Source organism: Doryrhamphus excisus, linkage group LG21, assembly GCF_037039965.1.
Source record: "Doryrhamphus excisus strain RoL-2023G ecotype Guam linkage group LG21, RoL_Dexc_Guam_v1.1, whole genome shotgun sequence".
Classification (NCBI taxonomy): domain Eukaryota; kingdom Metazoa; phylum Chordata; class Actinopteri; order Syngnathiformes; family Syngnathidae; genus Doryrhamphus; species Doryrhamphus excisus.
The window spans coordinates 4706713-4728363 of NC_136377.1; the positions used below are offsets into that span (position 1 = coordinate 4706713).

A 21651-nucleotide genomic window follows, 5' to 3' on the forward strand; every position below is an offset into this window, starting at 1 on the left:
CCAGTCTCACTGAATTAACCACTTTAGCATGAGATTGTAGCTTGGTTAATATGCAGGACATTTTTTTTTCAGAAAGCTTTATGGGTGGAATAGTTGCATCCGGTTATGTGCTATGGCATCCGAAAAGGCCTAAAAACAAAATGGTCGACTAAGCCTCTAACTATGCAATTCCTCCAACCATATGTCGTGCGGCTCCATACGCTAGCAAGGCGGGGTCGCGGTAATCATGCATCCAAATCTCTTATCAGAGTCCAGAGGGACTAAACCACAACTTCCTTTGACACACACAGTCATTTGGAAAAAGGAAGAGGCCTTTACCGACTAGGGTGATATCGAAACGGGAGCTACCCAGCAGATATCATCGCTTACGTAAACATGGAGTGGAGTCAGCAGGCGAGTGAAACAAAAAGGCTTGGTTGGAAGTTCATTGTTGTTTCTGACAGGTGTGGAGTGTTTTCTTCCTCGCCGGGCTTACAGTCGCTAATTAGGGCAAGCATCAATTAGCATCATTTTTCAAGCTCTGTTTCCGGTAACGCCTTGCTTTTTTCCATTTCTTGCATAACTTGCTGTCAACTGAGATTTGCCAGCATATTCCGACAGTATTACTCTGTCCTTCTTGTACGCCTTCTTCTCCGGGGTGGATTTGATTTTCAGTGACGCATCCCGTGGCTGTAATGTCCTTCACTCAGCGCACACTTAGCACAGACCCAGTATGTCTTTCAGATTTCTCTCCAGAAAACCCATGAAAAAGAAATTCAAAATCTTTGAAACTGCAGAAAAGTCTCCATGTTGGTGCTGTCGGAGAAACTTTAATTATGAAAAGGATCAGTGAGCCCAATCTTTGTATCATCTTTTACAGCGCAGGGCCATACATTTATTATGAGATGTGCAATAACCCAAACCAAGATAACTTTGTTGTGCTAATGACTGAACTGCACACTGTGTACGACACCCTCTGACCTCATCTTAATTACCGAAGAGACAGTGTAATTACATTTTGTATAAAGTAACACACAAAAAAAAACATTGTACTTGTCAAATGAAACAGAAACTTATTAACCTTCTGACTGCATATTTTCTTATTGATTGTATCACAGTGCATTCATTTAAGGTGCTTAGCTGACCTCTTATACACTTAATCCTCCACCACTTTATGCAGGTAAAGTGAGCAAGCAAATTAGTTGTTTTCCATTATAATAATAAATGCAAAGTACATTTTCATCTAAATGTGATATGAAATAATGATTTTGAGATTAATCGTGTGTCGGAAGGCAGTTTAGCAAACTAGGAATGCATTCAAAACCACTATGTTTCCTTTCTCAGTTAATTATGAACTGTCAATATTCCAAATTAAATAAAATGACTAATTTCATTTGTATAAGTCACTACTTTGTCAACCCATTAAAAATCTAAACGCTCAAAAGGTATACCTAAGAAGTATACAAACAACTACCAATATGAGTTTAGAATAATTATATAACTATTGTAACGTGTATATATATATAACTCAAAGCATTGCTCTGGGCTCCTCTGGCTCCCTCTCTTGGACAGAGACAGCATTACAGCGCCACCCATCCATTTTTTACGGCACTTGTCCTCCAATGAAATGCTTTGCTCAAACGAAAAACGTTGGTTAATTAACTCGTATTGGTATTTGTTCGTATATTTGATGAGTTTCACGTTCTTTTAGCGTTTTTTGTGACAGCATTACAGCGCCATCCATTTTTTACGGCACTTGTCCTCCAATGAAATGCTTTGCTCAGACGAAAAACGTTGGTTAATTAACTCGTATTGGTATTTGTTCGTATACTTGATAAGTTTAGCGTTCTTTGTGAGAGGTCACTGTGAGTCAGACTGTGATGACCTGCAATTTCTGTGTGGAGTTTGCATGTTCTCCCTGTGCATGCGTGGGTTTTCTCCGGGTACTCCGGTTTCTTCCCACATTCCAAAAACATGCATGTTAGGATAATTGGTGACTCTAAATACTGGGATATTACTAATAAAAAGAATACTATTCTAATTTTGTTTTTATGTTTTTTTTCATACAACTTTGAATTCCTGCAAAAAAACAAGAATATGCTTACATACACCTTGTTAGGAATTACATTCAAAAGCTACACACTGGATGTAACACACAAACAAACAAATCGTCTGTAGTAATATGGAAGTTTCCTCAGGTTATGCTGCACACACACACACACACACACACATTGGGTTGTGATCTAATGCCAGCCCTCTGTTGCTATGCGGTAACAACACACACTCAACACGACTGTCAGTGATAATACAACTCCACTGAATTCACGCCCCCCCCCCCCCCCCCCCACCCACCAAATCGTTTGTACTTGTGCACTCCGCTTTAATGAGTTGGGATAAACTCTCCCGAGCTACACCATGAAGCAAACTGGAGCGACAGCCGGGGAATATTTCCAAACAAACAGGTCGTGACGCGTCTCAGCGGTTTGTGTTGATTCCTTTTTGCATCCAGCACAAGTGTAGCTGCTTTACAGTAAACATGATCAAGAAGCCCTGTGACTCAAACTGACAGCAATACAGCAGAGTGTCAAAATGTCAACATGTACAAACCACAGACAAAAAAAAAAAAAAGTATGGGAAATGTCTGCGCTACAAATATATACACAGACTCCTAAATCTAACACCCCAGAAGTTGTACAGTTTGCATATTTTTTTTTTTTAGGAAAAAATGTGCCTCCGAAGTAGCACAAAACTCACAAGCAGCACATTGAGAGAAATATGTGTTGATTTTATTTTAAGCAATAACGGTGTTTTTATTTGTAGCAATGGTAGGTAGGAGGATGATGTTATATCATTATCCAATTTGCATGTAATTATGATTTGTAATTGTACTTGGACGCTGTAGCAGAGAGGAATAAGAGAGAGAAAAAAAACATGAGAATCAAATCAAAATGTTGCTTATTTTTTTGTCATTTTTGTCTCCGTCTTGTGTCAAAAAATGTCACAAGACGAAGACACCTGTAAGAAGAGCAGTTGATCGGTCACTTTTTTTTTTTTAAAACAATGTACAATAACTCGCTGGTCCCTCTTGCTGCGTCTTCTTATTCTCTGGCACATCATGTGCATATAAGGTGTGTCAAAAAGCGGAGTTAAGCTGCATACCACCACCCGCTGTGTCCCTCAACAAGTTACATTCACAGACAGTCCCATTATAATGTGTTTATGTGCAAGGGTGAACAAGTAGTGTCAAATCTATTTGTGGCAGTCCCAAGACATGAATGCACGGGTAACACTGAATAGTAATGGATTTGATTTATACAGTGCCTTCCGAGATACAAAAAAAGCGCTTCACTGGGAAACCTATTATTCTTTCAACTCCACAGTCACACACTGGTGGTTGTTATCTACATCTGCAGCCACAGCTGCCTTCGGGTATACTGAATTCACGCCATCCGCCTCTCTGACCACCACCAAACATTCATTAACATTTATATGCCAGTGTGGACTGCACTGGAGGCGAGGTGGGTGAAGTGGCTTGCCCGTTTGACACAACAGCAGGGAGGAAGCGAGGTATGAGTTGATGGCGAAGGTATAAGGACTCGTACACATCAACATCCTGTTGATTAGTTTCAGCACTGCTGCCACCTAGCTGGAGGCCTGTGTATCCATCATCTATGTCGCTGGTCGCCAATCAATTGCAGGGCACATATAGACAAACAACCATTCCAGTTGCCAATTAACCTAACATGCATATTTTTGGAACATGTGAGGAAGCCGGAGAACATTCACAGATTCAAACCCAGATCTTCCAAATCTCATGCTAACCATTAGGCCGCTGTGTGTATCGTTCAAGTATAAATACCATGCATGCAGGCGATGCATGAAGACATTGATACTGAAAGCCTCTTTTTCTCTTATTGCCCCAACCACCTCACAGCGGGCACCCCCATGTGGGGTGCTCCTCACTATTTGAGACTTACAGACTAAGCCAAGGGTTTCAAACTCAATTTACTTGGGGGCCACTGGAGGTAGGGTCTGGGCGAGGCTGGGCCGCATCAGGTTTTCAAAAAAAAAAAAAAAACCCAAAAAAGCATTTATTAAAAACAGAAAAATGAATAAACTTTGCTTTTGTTCCGATTTTCTACAATAAAAGCTCTGATAAAACATTCCACTGTTCTCAAATATCTTACTTTTTATTTTTCTACACAAAATAAGATGAAAAATAAACAAATCAAGAATAAAGAAAATCAATCAGTAATAAATAAATATAATAATAATAATAAAAACTTGAGAAACCACATAGTTGTTGGGTAGACAAATTATTTTTTTCAGATTAAAATGAACAAAGCATTATTAGAGCCCTGTAGACATGACAAAACACGACTATAGTCACATTTATACTCTTTATTTACAACATATTGCGCAACTGCAGGGTCTTGAGACACATGCTAACTCGCAAACTAGAGAGCTAGCGACCTAAACGGTAGCCTTCAAGTTATTTCCTTTAAACTTAAATAGCCACAAACTTACCACTTCCACACGGATAGGGAGGATAACTATTAAGAGTTATTTAACCTTTAACATGAACATTAATCAAACGTAATAATTTTTTTCTGGGTACATGATACTATACAGCATCCATATCAAACTTAAAACATTAAACTTTCATATCAGGGCGGGGGCCTCAAACTAGTGTCCTGCGGGCCGCGTGTTTGAGACCCCTGGACTAAACTATTCAGTGGTTAACTGTTCTGTGAAGTTGTGCAAATGGTTACTTAAAACATCTCAATAGTTTTCGGTTATTGGTAGAAAAATCAGTCTGGACATGGAGGCTAGCCGAAACCCCGCAAGAAAAACGTCACTAGTCTATTGAGAGGCGCCGTCACGGAATATCATCCTTAAGCATAGGCGGGACACGCTGGTGACCATGTATTATGCAACGGAAAGACTAACTGTTACACGGCATTTACGCAAATTAACACGATTAATGTGATCATGAGTGCACAACAGAGTGCTTTTACCAAGAGCCCACATGCATTCTTTCATGAGAAAAAAGCTTTTTGTTCTTCACGGCTTCCAGGCCCACGCAGCCTTCAAACAATACACAACTTGATCACCCACAAATGCTTTGAATTCTTTTTTTTTTTTTTTTTTTTTTTTTTCCCCCCCCAAGATGAACTCCCTCACATTCATTCAATCTGAAAATATATTTCACAGCGTCTGTTGTATGTAGCTTCTTATGAAATGTCTGCCATCCACTTTCACATGATTATAGTAGCCAAAGTTAATTGCAGCTCATTATGCTAATTCAACACCAATCACCTGCTTATCTTCATAAATGCTATTAAACAGCAGCTGTCATCAGAGAGCAAGACAGTGCAATTAACGCTACTCACTTGTGATCAACATGCTTGAAGCCTGTTAGCAAACTTCCATTTGGTGAAAAGCAGACTGAAGAGAATACAAAAAAAAATCAGTAATAGAATTAAATCCAAAAAAGTTTTATATCCTGAGTGAGAGCGATGCGGTAAAGCCCTGGCGGTTGTTGGGCATCATGTTAATAAAGTCATTGTTAGACATTTCCCCTCTCTGCCACTCCCCCTTCCTCCTCCGACCAGGACCTGACCATCCAAACAGCAAGTAGAGGGAGGGCAGTGTCCTAAAAATAACTCTTAAGGGGAAAAACTCCCGACATGTGAGCACCAATGGGGAATTTAGCTGTTCATATTTCTGGGATTTTTATGAGGCATTGTGGTGTGGCTGCCGGTCAGGTCAACTATCAGCTAATATTAGGCAAAGCCAGTGGTTCTCAATTATTGTCTGTCACGGCCCCACTGAGGGTCACAAATGTTTTTGCTTGTTCAATATGGTGTACTCGCATTATTATGCCATAATATTACCATTACATTCATGAAAAATGGTCTGAAAATAACATTGACAATATTATCGTTCAGGGCGGCACGGTGGTCGAGTGGTTAGCGCGCAGACCTCACAGCTAGGAGACCAGGGTTCAATTCCATCTCTGTGTGGAGTTTGCATGTTCTCCCCGTGCATGCGTGGGTTTTCTCCGGGTTTTCCGGTTTTCCAAAAAAACATGCTAGGTTAACTAGCGACTCCAAATGAATGTATGAATGTGAGTGTGAATGGTTGTTTGTCTATATGTGCCCTGTGATTGGCTGGCCACCAGTCCAGGATGTACCCCGCTTCTAGCCCGAAGACAGCTGGGATAGGCCCCAGCATCCCCCGCGACCCTCGTGAGGATAATATTATCGTTGAGGGTGGCACGGCGGTGGAGTGGTTAGCACGCAGACCTCACAGCGAGGAGACCAGGGTTCAATTCCACCCTTGGCCATCTCTGTGTGGAGTTTGCATGTTCTCTCCGTGCATGCATGGGTTTTCTCCGGGTACTCCGGTTTCCTCCCACATTCCAAAAAAACATGCTAGGTTAATTAGCGACTCCAAATTGTCCATAGGTATGAATGTGAGTGTGAATGGTTGTTTGTCTATATGTGCCCTGTGATTGGCTGGCCACCAGTCCAGGATGTACCCCATCTCTCACAGGAAGACAGCTGGGATAGGCTCCAGCACCCCGGCGACCCGTGTGAGGAAAAAGCGGTAGAAAATGAATGAATGAATGAATATTATCGTTCAACAGCAGTAATTTGTAGTATAGCTATCGTTCAGCAAAATGTGTTATCGTGACAGGCGTAGTCCGAAACAGTAGTTATCAGAAAAAACGAACCCATCTGGTGTATAGATTTATTTAAATTTATGTTAAATCCTTCTTCAAATACTCAATGAAGTTGCTTGTATTAAACATCCCAGTTCTGTGTCACCGTATGAGTTGTGCATGACAAGTTTTACACTCCGCTGCAATGTATTTTTTGGAGTTGAACAAAAAAAAAAAAAAACACCGCCACATGGATGGCTCCAGACGGTGACCCGTATCACCCCCAAAATTGAATGGGTTCTTCCATTTCCCATTTCTGAGAATTGGTGACAATTTCGTGAAAAGTTATTTTGAACACAGATGAACATAAACACATCGAGAGGTTCCGAAGTTTGCTTAGCGACAGCTAATTTTAAATCGTCTTTTCAAAACTTGTGAATGGTGAATGGAAAGGTATTGTGTCGTCACACCCATTTCCAGCAGGATTCCCAAATTAGCCAAAACACAATCATTCCTACCCTTTTGACTCCGAGTCTTAAAACGCCGAGACTCCACAGTCGCTTGATTGTCCAATTACAAATAGAGACAACAGGAAATTACCGTTGGGGGAAAAAAAGAGGCACTCAGACTAAATGAAAAGGCCAATGCCGTAACACGAGGAGAATAAAGTCCTTTACTGTGCTCACACAGTTTGTAGTTCTTCAGGGTTTCATCTCCTCTCAGTCCAAGGTATACCATTAAGCGGTAATGGCCTTCCATTTAACGCGTAGGTGTTTGCGTACGGGCTTTCAAAATGTGAATAAACACCTTCAGAGTGAAAGAGAGGTCTCTATAAATCGCTACATTAATTACCAAGTGGGGGAGCAAACAGTTTTTTAACGGCTAATGAACTTTTTCATAGTTTTGTTGGGAGAAACTCTTCTACAGTGGTACCTCCGAATTCTACCAACGTTTCCAGGAACGATACGCCTTCAAAAAAGTAGGATTTATGGCAGTTTGTTATGGGCTCCGCCATACTCTCTCTTTCTCCATGTCTGTGTTGAAAGGTTACACAAGACTGCATTTCCTTTTCCTGAGCTTCACGGGCGTCAGAAGAGGAAGAATCCAACAATACTCCCAACGGATGGGAGTCTGTGTGCATGCTCGTGTGTGCTACGCTATAAGAGGTGCTTGCTGTGTTTTACCCCAGCAAAATCCACATTTCTTCTTCTTTTTTTTTTTTTTTTTGCATGTGTGCTGCGGTGTGTGTGTGTGTGTGTGCTCCGGTTGACTTATTTGTGTAAACGTGTGTTTGCACAGAGGCTCGTCTGAATCCAGCCTCTGAGGCTTTGGGGGTTCGGTATTTCCGATGCAGCCCGGACAGGAAGTGTCCTTCCCTCTCAAAATGCGCCTCACCCTCTGAACACTGCTTCGTACCAAAACACTTCAACTGAACTTAATCTGACTTTTCCCTGCACGTCTTCAGTACGTGCTGAACATGTCAAGGACCAAGCTAATTTTGTTAAAATAGCTAAATATTATGAGTGTTAGCGTCTGTCGACTGAAAGGCACCAATATAATATTTTTTTTTTAACATAGATCCTTGTGGGTTTAATTAATAAATTCTGTAATAGCACACTGGTACACTGTTTTTTTCTTCAGTTGAAAAACAACAAAAAAAAAACTATTTGTGTAATACCAGCACAGAATGGTACCAGTGATGGCAGACATAGAAAAGACTGGGGTGTCCAAAGTACAGCCCTGGGGCTGGGGCTGGCCCCTCAGCTCTTAAAAAAAAAATAAATAATTAATTAATTTACTACCGCTTTTCCTCACAAGGGTCACAGGGGTGCTGGAGCCTATCCCAGCTATCTTCAGGCGAGAGGTGGGGTACACCCTGGACTGGTTGCCAGCCAATCACAGGGCACATATAGACAAACAACCATTCACACTCGCATTCATACCTATGGACAATTTGGAGTCGCTAATTAACCTAGCATGTTTTTGGAATGTGGGAGGAAACCGGAGTACCCGGAGAAAACCCACGCATGCACGGGGGAGAACATGCAAACTCCACACAGAGATGGCTGAGGGTGGAATTGAACCCTGGTCTTTTTTTTTAAATTCATTCATTCATTCATTCATTTTCTACCGCTTTTTCCGTGGGGTCGTGGGGGTGCTGGAGCCTATCCCAGCTGTCTTCGGGCGAGAGGCAGGGTACACCCTGGACCAGCCTATCACAGGGCACATATAGACAAACAACCATTCACACTCGCATTCATACCTATGGACAATTTGGAGTCGCTAATTAACCTAGCATGTTTTTGGAATGTGGGAGTAAACCGGAGTACCCGGAGAAAACCCACGCATGCACGGGGACAACATGCAAACTCCACATAGAGATGGCCGAGGGTGGAATTGAACCCTGGTCTTTTTTTTTTTTTTTTAATTAAAACATAAAATTCCTTATTAATTACATTCATCTCTTGTTTATAAAGGTTAATTGGTTCCAGACCGTCATTGTTTACACTGAATTCCACAACTATTATGCTACTAGGACTTTTATTCCTTCTAAACCTAAGAAAGAGTGGGAAGAATGACGACATAAGAAGCCACTAATATACCACTTCCACACTGAATGGGAGTAGAACCTTGTGTCTCTCTGCATCCGAGTGCGAGGTAGGGGAATTTAATAAGGATGGGTGTCTCATTCATGTAACGTAGTGCTATAAATGACTTGCGTTTCAGTATGCATCATTAATAAATCCATTTCTGAAAAACACAAGGGACGACTGTCTCCTGTATGGATTAATTTTAGCATCCTTATTGCACAAAATGTATCAAAATGCCCCCTCCCCTGCATAGCCTTCCATTTTTTTTATTTACGGCTTGATACAGAAAGACTGATACTACTGATAGCAGCTTTTCATGCGCTCAAAATATCTTATGATAGTTCAGTCACTTCAAAATGTGAAACGCACAATCCATAAGGTTTGATATGATTTCCAGTTTCTGATATACTACGCCTCAGTCACACCGACGCGTGAATCGTTTCATTTTAGTTTTATTATACGGTTCTTAAACTCCTTTTTACACTTTCTGTTACATCAACAATATCAGATTTGATAAAAGCTTTATGATACTGATAGTTCCATCTTGACGAATAAAAAGTGTTTTATATTCCAAGAAATTATTTCAGGCAATGATTCCCAAAATTGGGTTCTGGTTTCATTTCTTCATGGGTCACAGACAGCTGGTCAAAAATGACATTAAAATACAATTTATGTAATACAAATTTTAAAGTAAAAAAGTAAAACTGAGCAAATGTCTTCCTTCTTGGTATCCAATCACTGCAGTGCCAAGTTTTGTGGTCGTGTTTACTTCAATGTTGATCATTAATTAGAATGTATGCATCATTTGTATGCATGCAGTAATGTTCCTCTTCATTTCCTTAATAAAATGCCTTAATAAATCCTCTAAAAATGCACATTAGACATGTAATTTTGTGTATTAATGCTTAAAAAGATGACAGGTGATTAAACAAAAAGAAATGCATTTGCGTGGTTTGACTTAAATGAACGTTGGAATGCATTGTAAAATGCGGGTCGCAGGTTGACACCATATGAGAACCAATGCTTTATTGTTTCCCGCTGTATTCATTAAGGTAATGTATACGACAATTTGAATTAAGTCAAACCTTAAAAAGTCTAAAAGTGTGTTTTATTAAAAGGTCAACGACCCACTCACAAGGCCTTCCATAGCCGAGAGCCAAAACGAATGTCCTTGTTGACAACACTATAAATAAAGTGTTTTGTTCAGGCGCTGGATGGAAACCTGGGGACACTGCCAGGAGTCAGCAGAGCCCCTGGCAGCACGTTAGGAGAGTGCTATTAACGGACTTTCGGCCCCATTAAGTGTTTGGAAATTCCAAAAAAACCCACTTGAGGGTTCCTTGGGAGTGATGCAGGAGTCTACTATGGTGCTAAGTTTGGCATTGTTTGCCTGTATGTGTCATGACCGCCACTGACTTCATTGGAGGACTAAGTTAGGATTGAGGACACACATTTATGCTTCTTAATGGAACCATATGTGGTTCCATTAATACAGTCAATTTAATATCCCCAAAATGATTTGTTGGCATTAATTATGCATTTATTAGTGAAATTAAGCCATCAGGATCCGAAGTACTGGACTTTCAAAAACAAGCGATTTTGCGTCTTTCCTGTCATCCGAGGTGCTTTAAACCTTCACCGAATGCCGTGCATTCTTTCAGGTCTCTTGTGACAAATGTCAAATAGCGGAACACAAGAGGAAGTCTCTGCCCATGGAACACGGTGATCTACAGGACCACATGCACATTTCTATAGAAGCGCTATTTGGACCGTCCTGTTCGCCCACCTCAGGAAATGCCTCAGTGATTAATCGCCGCCTTCCAGAGACGGCTGTCTCCGTTTATACTTGTCATTTCTACTTGTCTGTCTGAACACAGAGTAATTGTGTCTAATTTAAATGAATGTTTTTTTTTTCCTTAAGTTACAAATAAAGTGGCTGCCTGTCACTAGTAAGCTGACAAATGTAATTAAAAAAATAAATAAAAGAGGGCCTTCAGGGCTAGCGACAAGACAAAACTGAAATGGAAACTTGGGTAAAGCTATAGGAGAACGCTGGAAGAGAATGTCAGGGCCGTCTGAAGTGGGATGAGAATCACTGGAATAATAAAAGGGGCACTGCTGAGGGACCCACACAGTGGGCCAATGAGCCAAATCAGTTTTTTAATAGGTTTGACTCGCTGCATTCAAAAACACAAACCAACTGGGACCCAATAAGTTTTGACCGCCACCCGAGGTATTCTTATTATGAAATGTTAGCATGTCAAGTAGGGGAAACGCAGACACTGGAGCCTTACTCTATCCACTATATAAGGTACTCCAAAGTTGGAAATACACCAAAGCAAAGTAATTAACTATTAGCATTGATGTGCTAATTTTGCAAACTGGGGGAACCTCACTCCACTCACTTGAGGTATAAACAATAACTGTGCCTGTTTGAGTTCTATTATGATTGTGACAGCAGCCTAATTAGGCTGGCAGCAAATCAATTGGGCCTGAATCAATAGCACCCTCTGCTGGTTGCTGCCAAGCAGTGAAATCCATCAGAGCTTCATTGTGTCAAGATGTCGCAACAACACAACATAACTGGTACCCATTATGTCATTGTATGGTCATATCACCTCGTACTTCGGTATGTGACAAAAAAAAAAACAATTTAAACTATATTAGGAAAGCAGGAAGTGAACAAATGTAACAGTTACTGATTGTAAAAGTACCAAATGGAGGGGTAGGATTTAATAAGCTTTGCTTCTTCCTACTCCTTTTGGACATGTGGAACTGTGAACTGATTATGTGATGCATTCAATTGTAATCTGATGCATGTTCAAATGAAATAAAACCATTACCATGGAACCGTTCAGAACCGTTCGAAGATGAACCTAATTAGGAATTTTTAAAAAATCACTTTAGTCGACTCTCTATGACAGGGGTCTCAAACTCAATTTACTTGGGGGCCACTGGAGCTAGGGTCTGGGTGAGACTGGGCCGCGTCAGGTTTAAAAAAAAAAAAAAAAGCATTTATTAAAAACAGAAAAATGAATAAACTTTGCTTTGGTTCCGATTTTCTACAAGAAAAGCTCTGATAAAACATTCCACTATTCTCAAATATCTTAATTTTTTATTTTTCTACACAAAATAAGATGAAAAATAAATAAACAAATCAAGAATAAAGAAAATCAATCAGTAATAAATAAATATCATAATAATAATAAAATGGCAAATAATAAAAACTTAAGAAACCACATATAGTTGGTGGGTAGACAAATTATTTTTTCAGATTAAAATGAACAAAGCATTATTAGAGCCCTGTAGACATGACAAAACACGACTATAGTCACATTTATACTCTTTTTATTTACAACATATTGCGCAACTGCAGGGTCTTGAGACACATGCTAACTCGCAAACTAGAGAGCTAGCGACCTAAACGGTAGCCTTCAAGTTATTTCCTTTCAACTTAAAAAGCCAAAAACTTACCACTTCCACACGGATAGAGAGGATAACTATTAACAGTTATTTAACCTTTAACATGAACATTAATCAAACGTAATAATAATTTTTTCTGGGTAAATGATACCATATAGCATCCATATCAAACTTGCGCGGGCCGCACTAACATTAAACAAAATCAAAGCGGGGGCCTAAACTAGCATCCTGCGGGCCACATTTGGCCCGCGAGCCGCGTGTTTGTGACCCCTGCTCTATGGGATCTAATATGTCGATCTATTATGGGATAAGTCAACAAACACATTAAAGCCAGTAGAACAGCTAAACCATTTCACATTCAAAACATTTTTCAATGATTTTTTTTTTCACTCCGTTGTTAAAACTTTACTTCATCGCCAGACTTTCAATTAGCCTGGCAGTGCCTGACGTCTGTGGCACTTTCCTCCCCTGAGTCTCGTAAATCTTTGAGGAGAACAATGACTGATATCTGGGGAACAAGAGGGGGGAAAAAAATTGGTCTACGTCATTATTGTCCATTCATAATCCACTTCTGTGTTAATAGGGAGCCATATTTAATCTGCCAATGTTTAATTTACTCTTTCTGTACTTGCTCTAAATCCCCTCCAGTGTTTTCTTGGCAGGTTGAGACTTAATGGAAGGCTGGGTGATTGTGGTGGTGGTGTTGGGGGGGTGTTGATCTGGGCTTGGCCGCCTGCCCGTGACTTCACTTTTTAGGTTTCTGAGCACTTTGAGGAAACTTGGACATACATCCCGGGTATAACGGTTTCACTCTCAATTGATCTTTACGTCACTCTAAATTGCAGCTTTTGATTGATTATTCCTTGAGTACTTTGGGACTGCAGGACAAAACAGTACACCGCCGGCTCAGTGAAAATGACAGTGTGTAATATCTTTTAATGTATTGGTCAACCTCTTTGAATTACTGCGAACGTAATGCGACACAGTCAGGCTGATGGGAAGACCAATTGCTTTAAAAAGTACTGCTCAGTCATTAACTGTGGCACTCTGACATTGGCATCAATGCCTGACTTTGTTATAAGGACTCCTGCACACTACCGATAGAATTACCGGGACTTGAAACTAGACTAAAAATCACGACAAAATTACAGTACATGAGTAAAATAATTTTGTTAAAATGACATATTATAAGTGTACATTTCCTGGAATGATTAACATTAGAATGATAAACAATAATGTGTCCCAACTTAGAATTTCCATTTATACGTATAATAAAAAATGAAATATACCGTATTTTCTGGACTATAAGTCGCTCCGAAGTATAAGTTGCACAAGGCCAAAAATGCATAATTAGGTTAAAAAAAAAAAAAACATACATAAGTCGCACTGGAGTATAAGTCGCACTTATAGTCCAGAAAATACGGTATTTGTACGGTAACGATTAGTTTTTCAGTCGATTATTGTATTTTCTGGACTATAAGTCGCTCCGGAGTAAAAGTCACACAATGCCAAAAATGCATACTTAGGTAGAAAAAAACATACATAAGTCGCACTGGAGTATAAGTCGCATTTTTTGCGGGTAATTTATTTTACAAACTACTTGACCAAAACAGACATTACGTCCTCTTGGAAGGCAAGTTCTAACAATAAAAGAATAGAGAACAGGCTGAATAGGTGTAAGATATGCTAACACAATGGTTATTCAGCTACACAAAAAATAAACATGAACACAAAAGGTGTCCAGTGTTTATGTAACATAAACACTTTTTTCATTTATAAGTCGCTCTGGAGTATAAGTCGCAGGAACAGCCAACCTATGAAAAAAAGTGTGACTTATAGTCCAGAAAATACGGTATTTTGACGGTAACGATTCGTTTTTCAGTCGAGTACTGTATTTTCTGGACTATAAGTCGCTCCGGAGTAAAAGTCACACAATGCCAAAAATGCATACTTAAGTAGAAAAAAAAACATACATAAGTCGCACTGGAGTATAAGTCGCATTTTTATGGGTAATTTATTTTACAAACTACTTAACCAAAACAGACATTACGTTCTCTTGGAAGGCAAGTTCTAACAATGAAAGAATAGAGAACAGGCTGAATAGGTGTAAGATATGCTAACACAATGGTTATTCAGCTACACAAAAAATAAACATAAACACAAAAGGTGTCCAGTGTTTATGTAACATAAACACTTTTTTCATTTATAAGTCGCTCTGGAGTATAAGTCGCAGGAACAGCCAACCTATGAAAAAAAGTGTGACTTATAGTCCAGAAAATACAGTATTTTGACGGTAACGATTTGTTTTTCAGTCGAGTACTGTATTTTCTGGACTATAAGTCGCTCCGTAGTAAAAGTCACACAATGCCAAAAATGCATACTTAGGTAGAAAAAAAACATACATAAGTCGCACTGGAGTATAAGTCGCATTTTTTGCGGGTAATTTATTTTACAAACTACTTAACCAAAACAGACATTACGTCCTCTTGGAAGGCAAGTTCTAGCAATAAAAGAATAGAGAACAGGCTGAATAGGTGTAAGATATGCTAACACAATGGTTATTCAGCTACACAAAAAATAAACATGAACAGAAAAGGTGTCCAGTGTTTATGTAACATAAACACTTTTTTCATTTATAAGTCGCTCTGGAGTATAAGTCGCAGGAACAGCCAACCTATGAAAAAAAGTGTGATTTATAGTCCAGAAAATACGGTATTTTGACGGTAACGATTCGTTTTTCAGTCGAGTACTGTATTTTCTGGACTATAAGTCGCTCCGGAGTAAAAGTCACACAATGCCAAAAATGCATACTTAAGTAGAAAAAAAAACATACATAAGTCGCACTGGAGTATAAGTCACATTTTTATGGGTAAATTATTTTTCAAACTTTTTTCATTTATAAGTCGCTCTGGAGTATAAGTCGCAGGAACAGCCAACCTATGAAAAAAAGTGACTTATAGTCCAGAAAATACATATATAGGTACGTATTTTTAAACTATAATACAAATGGAAAAATAACTACATCACTATTATTAATGAAATATAAATCAATTAAACATGATTTGAACATTCCTGATACCAAAACGAAAACAAAGTCACACAGTGAGAACCAACCTTTCGTGATACCGTTCGTTTGAACTCTGACATGTTTTCAAATTCTTAATTGTCCGACTTAAGGACCAATCGATTGCCACAATATACAGTGAAGAAAATAAGTATTTGAACACCCTGCTATTTTGCTATTTCTCCCACTTAGAAATCATGGAGGGGTCTGAAATTTTCATCGTAGGTGCATGTCCACTGTGAGAGAGATAAACTAAAAAGAAAAATCCAGAAATCACAATGCATGATTTTTTAACAATTTATTTGTGTGATACAGCTGCAAATAAGTATTTGAACACCTGTGTATCATCTAGAATTCTGACCCTGAAAGACCTGTTAGTCTGCCCATTAGAAGTCCACCTGCACTCCATGTATCATCCTGAATCAGATGCACCTGTTTGAGGTCGTTAGCTGCATAAAGACACCTGTCCACCCCATACAATCAGTAAGACTTTAACTTGTAACATGGCGAAGACCAAAGAGCTGTCCAAAGACACCAGAGACAAAATTGTACACCTCCACAAGGCTGGAAAGGGCTACGGAGCAATTACCAAGCAGCTTGGTGAAAAAAGGTCCACTGTTGGAGCTATCATTAGAAAATGGAAGAAGCTAAACATGACGGTCAATCTCAATCGGAGTGGAGCCCCATGCAAGATATCACCTCGTGGGGTCTCAATGATTCTAAGAAAGGTGAGGAATCAGCCCAGAACTACACGACAGGACTTGGTCAATGACCTGAAAAGAGCTGGGACCACCGTTTCCAAGGTTACTGTAGGTAATACACTAAGACGTCATGATGTGAAATCATGCATGGCACGAAAGGTTCCCCTGCTTAAACCAGCACATGTCAAGGCCCGTCTTAAGTTTGCATATGACCATTTGGATGATACAGAGGAGTCATGGGAGAAAGTTTTATGGTCAGATGAGACCAAAATAGAACTTTTTGGTCATAATTCCAATAAGCGTGTTTGGAGGAAGAAGAATGAAGAGTACAATCCGAAGAACACCATCCCTACTGTGAAGCATGGGGGTGGTAGCATCATGCTTTGGGGGTGTTTTTCTGCACATGGGACAGGACGAGTGCACTGCATTAAAGAGAGGATGACTGGGGCCGTGTATTGTGAGATTTTGGGGAACAACCTCCTTCCCTCTGTCAGAGCATTGAAGATGGGTCGTGGCTGGGTCTTCCAACACGACAACGACCCGAAGCACACAGCCAGGAAAACCAAGGAGTGGCTCCGTAAGAAGCATATCAAGGTTCTAGCATGGCCCAGCCAGTCTCCAGACCTGAACCCAATCGAAAATCTTTGGAGGGAGCTCAAACTCCGTGTTTCTCAGCGACAGCCCAGAAACCTGACTGATCTAGAGAAGATCTGTGTGGAGGAGTGGGCCAAGATCCCTCCTGCAGTGTGTGCAAACCTGGTGAAAAACTACAGGAAACGTTTGACCTCTGTAATAGCAAACAAAGGCTACTGTACCAAATATTAACATTCATTTTCTCAGGTGTTCAAATACTTATTTGCAGCTGTATCACACAAATAAATTGTTAAAAAATCATGCATTGTGATTTCTGGATTTTTCTTTTTAGTTTATCTCTCTCACAGTGGACATGCACCTACGATGAAAATTTCAGACCCCTCCATGATTTCTAAGTGGGAGAAATAGCAAAATAGCAGGGTGTTCAAATACTTATTTTCTTCACTGTACATCCTCCATATTCACACAGATGATATCCTACCGTCACTTGAGACCAAATCCAAGCGACCAAATCCGCCTCCTCGTACGAGTGCGATACGGATAGAAGGCTTTGACGATAAAGGTCAGGCCACCTTTCACTATGGAAAATCACTGACTGGTAAAGATCATGACATTAAAACGGAATCTCCGGTAGGCCGGAGGCAAAGCTGGACCAGATAATAAAGGGATGACAATAGAAACCAGATGCAGAAGAGCAGAAAGACTACATCTTTGTCCTTTCCAGAGAAATGAGGCCAATGTACTACAGGCTAAATTAGACAAACTGTATGAATTTAGGCTAATGCTACGCTAGCAGACACAATGTGGAACCAAATGATTAGAGCAGCCTGCACACTGTATGTATGTGTGTGTCTGGATGTGCGCTTATGTGCTTGTGGGTTCCAATACGGAATAAAAAAAAAAAAAAAAAACATCCGCCAACACAAAGGCTGGAAGTGGGTCGCTGAAAGTTATGTTGGGGTTGGTCTTACTATTTTTGACACGGTGGAAAATTAACTTTCTATCCGAGCATTCCGTCGTAGGTACGTAATACATTTTCCATTTGAAGGTTCAGTTTACGTGATGTTACATTAGGGATGGCATTTTTTGTGCTTTAAATATCCGAGTTTTATTTGTGTCAACAACACAAAGATGACTAAACAAAACTCAAAGTAAAGAAAAACTCCAAGCTGGAACCTCTACCTTCATTTACTGTTGTTTTGTCCCTGATACCTGCAGTTTGGTCCCCCTTTTGATTGAAATGGGTCGACTCAGATTGAACGCTGTGGGCGAGAGAAGGAGGGCGTTGTGGAAAAAAAAAAACAATTGGGGCCATTGTTCACTCTGGAGAAGTGTGAGCTGTTCCTTTTCTTTAAAAGCCTGAGACAATCGGGCGATGGTTAACGTGCGCCCGTTCTCCCCAGAGAAGCGTTTCAGAGAGCACTAATGGATAGAGAAGGCGACGCCATGACGGGAAATCGAAGCATCTCAGCATAAGAGTATGATGAGAGCACGTTCAGATAAGCAATTACTGGTGTGATGTCATTACTCAGGCTTGCGTATGTTCACATTGGAAGCCATGATGGGAAAAAATATTTTCATGACTTTGCCTTCTTTGTCTAAACTTTTGAATTTAGAACATTGTTACACAAAATCAGTCCGAATATGAAGAAAAACTACCGTTTAGTCGACAGCATCGCTTGGTTATTACTGCTCTCAGGCTCCTGACCTGCCGCTGTTTCTTATCGCTGATCTTATCGGCGGCATACTGTTGCCATCGCCGCCTTATCCCACCCGTCATAGCGCCTAAGCTACATCTCAGACGACAACTACTCTCCCGGGCCCACCTTCCAACTTCACCCCTTAAACCCGTTCTCACTTTTATCACTTTTCTCTGCCTTTCTATGATCCTGCCTTCTCCCACCTCTCCGGGTGCCATCGTGACTTTGGTAGGAAGTGGATTAGTCAGTCGAATCTGGAAGATCTAGAAAGCATTCTGTACAGGTTATTGTGTGTAGCTGCTCTATAGGAGTCCAAAAATCAATACAAAGCACAATAGGTCCCCTTTTAAATATTCATTCATTCATTCATTTTCTGCTGCTTTTCCTCACACGGGTCGCAGGGGTGCTGGAGCCTATCCCAGCTGTCTTCGGGTGAGAGGCAGGTTACACAATACACTGGTCGCCAGCCAATCACAGGGCACATATAGACAAACAACTATTCACACTCACAGAGATGGCCGAGGGTCAATTCAAGATTTCAATTCCACCCTCAGTGGACCTAGGAGACCTAGGAGACCAGGGTTCAATTCCACACTCGGCTATCACTGTGTGGAGTTTACATGTTCTTCCCGTGCATGCGTGGGTTTTCTCCGGGTACTCCGGTTTCCTCCCACATTCCAAAAACATGCTAGGTTAATTAGCGACTCCAAATTGTCCATAGGTATGAATGTGAGTGTGAATGGTTGTTTGTCTATATGTGCCTTGTGATTGGCTGGTCTGGTGTTTTTTTTTCGGCTGATCGCTTATAAAGCTAATTTCTTTGAAGTCCCATCCCTTGTTTTTGTTGACTATAAATCAATTTTAGCATGTCTGAAGAGGATGCAGGAGAGTATCGTAATCGTAAATCATAACATAAGTAAACAAGAATGGATTTGGTGCAGGACAGGAAACGTTTCAAACTAAAAACAAAATTTTTTGGGCATTGTTTACAGTGGGTGTGTTCACTGATTATTAACACATTTCTATTGTATTGTCTGTAGACGCCTAGGCAATTTTCTGCCTAAATGGGCAACTGTTGAAATCGGGAGTGTTTGGTCTCAAACCGAACAAAAAAGTAAATAAATAATTTCCAAGGTGATACTTAAGCTACGACACAGACTGGTGGAAACAGAGTGAGGCTCCCCAGGCCTGTTAAGTTAGCACATGCGTATTTCAATCAAAAGCGGAACAAATCAGTTGCACAGGGGAAGCCTGCCTCAGATCACGCTGCTCACCATATGAGGTATAAAATGTAAATGACTTAGGCCTCCTTTTGTTCTAAAGGAGTTAGTCATTTTACCGCAAATGTCCATGTTGCCGTGTTTTCATTAGAGGAAGAAAAAATATGGATTGATTCATGACTTGGAGGGAGGCGTTGTCAAAACAGAAGAAGTGTAATTTAGTGAGACAAAAAAAAAAAAAACCCTCCCATGGCATATTTTGACATCAGCAGATTCACGTCAATGTTTAGGTTTGGAGGCTTGGAAAACAGAAAACAATTATATTATCCTGTGAGACAGAGGTTTAAACTTTTTTTTTTCTTTTTTAGCTGCAGGAGTGCAACAGATTGCTGCACTACCCCAGGACTAAATGTAATTAAAGCATCCTTTCACTTTCAACACTCTGGGGCAACATGAAGGTACCTGAAGAAAGCCGAATGCGACAGTACCATCACAGTAACACAATGCTTCCAAATGAAACCCTATTCATACCTCGCCGTGTTTATCATTTTGTACAGTCATCCCTTGTTTATCGTGGTTAATTAGTTCCAGACCCGACTTCGATAACCAGATTCAATATTAATACAGTAAATTGAATATTTTTATAGTTACAGCATAAAAAAACATTAGTTTTAACATTATTAGAGCTCTGTAAACACCACTAGTCACCTCATTCATTCATTCATTTTCTACCGCTTTTTCCTCACGAGGGTCGCGGGGGTGCTGGAGCCTATCCCAGCTGTCTTCGGGCGAGAGGCGGGGTACACCCTGGACTGGTCGCCAGCCAATCACAGGCCACATATAGACAAACAACCATTCACACTCACATTCATACCTATGGACAATTTGGAGTCGCTAATTAACCTAGCATGTTTTTTGGAATGTGGGAGGAAACCGGAGTACCCGGAGAAAACCCACGCATGGACGGGGAGAACATGCAAACTCCACACAGAGATGGCCGAGGGCGGGAATTGAACCCTGGTCTCCTAGCTGTGAGGTCTGCGCGCTAACCCCCTAGTCACCTATATACTTATATTACCTAATATAGTAAACATTAGGGTGGTCCTTATTTTTCAACTTTCAATTGTAAAATTGTATCAATATTGATTAATATTTAGAGGTTCCTAAACAACTTTGAAGTTTGATATATGCTGTGCATATTCAGGAGTTTTCACAAATTATAATAATTTGTGCAAACATGTTTTATTGGTTTAATAATGATCATTAATTGGAGTTTATGACAGCATTGGACTTCCCTGACACCAAATTTGCATTCATTTTTACCACAGGTGATTTTTATTATGCTGGTTTTACCTAGTGAACATGCTGAAAATTATCCATGCAAATATATAATATTTATTTCACCTATTTGGCAATCAGTTCAAACTCACTTTTTACGAAACTAGAGGAATTTGCGACATTTGTGTGTTCGTTGTGGGACTGTATGCTAGAGCTTGGTTCACAGCTGCTGATGCCATCGGTGCCCCTTATAATGATCTTTAATTTCTGAAAAGGTATGAAGAAATTCATCCAGCAATTTCCAAGGCTGCAGTGAACAAGTTTTCAGGGCATCTGTGGTATTTGAGTGAGGAGCTGATAGCATTAGCTCTTTTTGACCCAGCAGTACCAACTGTTTTATTTTATTTTGCTTTGCGTTCTTAAAATGGTACAAT

General features: G+C 40.2%; 1 protein-coding gene across 3 annotated transcripts in view; it reads right to left on the minus strand.

Moving 5' to 3' along the window:
- The window catches only part of LOC131138120 (rho GTPase-activating protein 7), a 46778-nt gene that overhangs the window by 13063 nt on the left and 12064 nt on the right, over positions 1-21651 (minus strand). The window contains exon 1 of one of the 3 annotated variants that reach the window (XM_058086768.2): positions 5373-5514. The exons of the other annotated variants lie outside the window; for them this stretch is intronic. Coding sequence (XP_057942751.2) covers positions 5373-5385 — 13 coding nt within the window. The 5' untranslated portion in view covers positions 5386-5514. Of the gene's footprint in view, positions 1-5372; positions 5515-21651 lie in introns of those variants that run through there. 3 annotated transcript variants of the gene reach the window in all.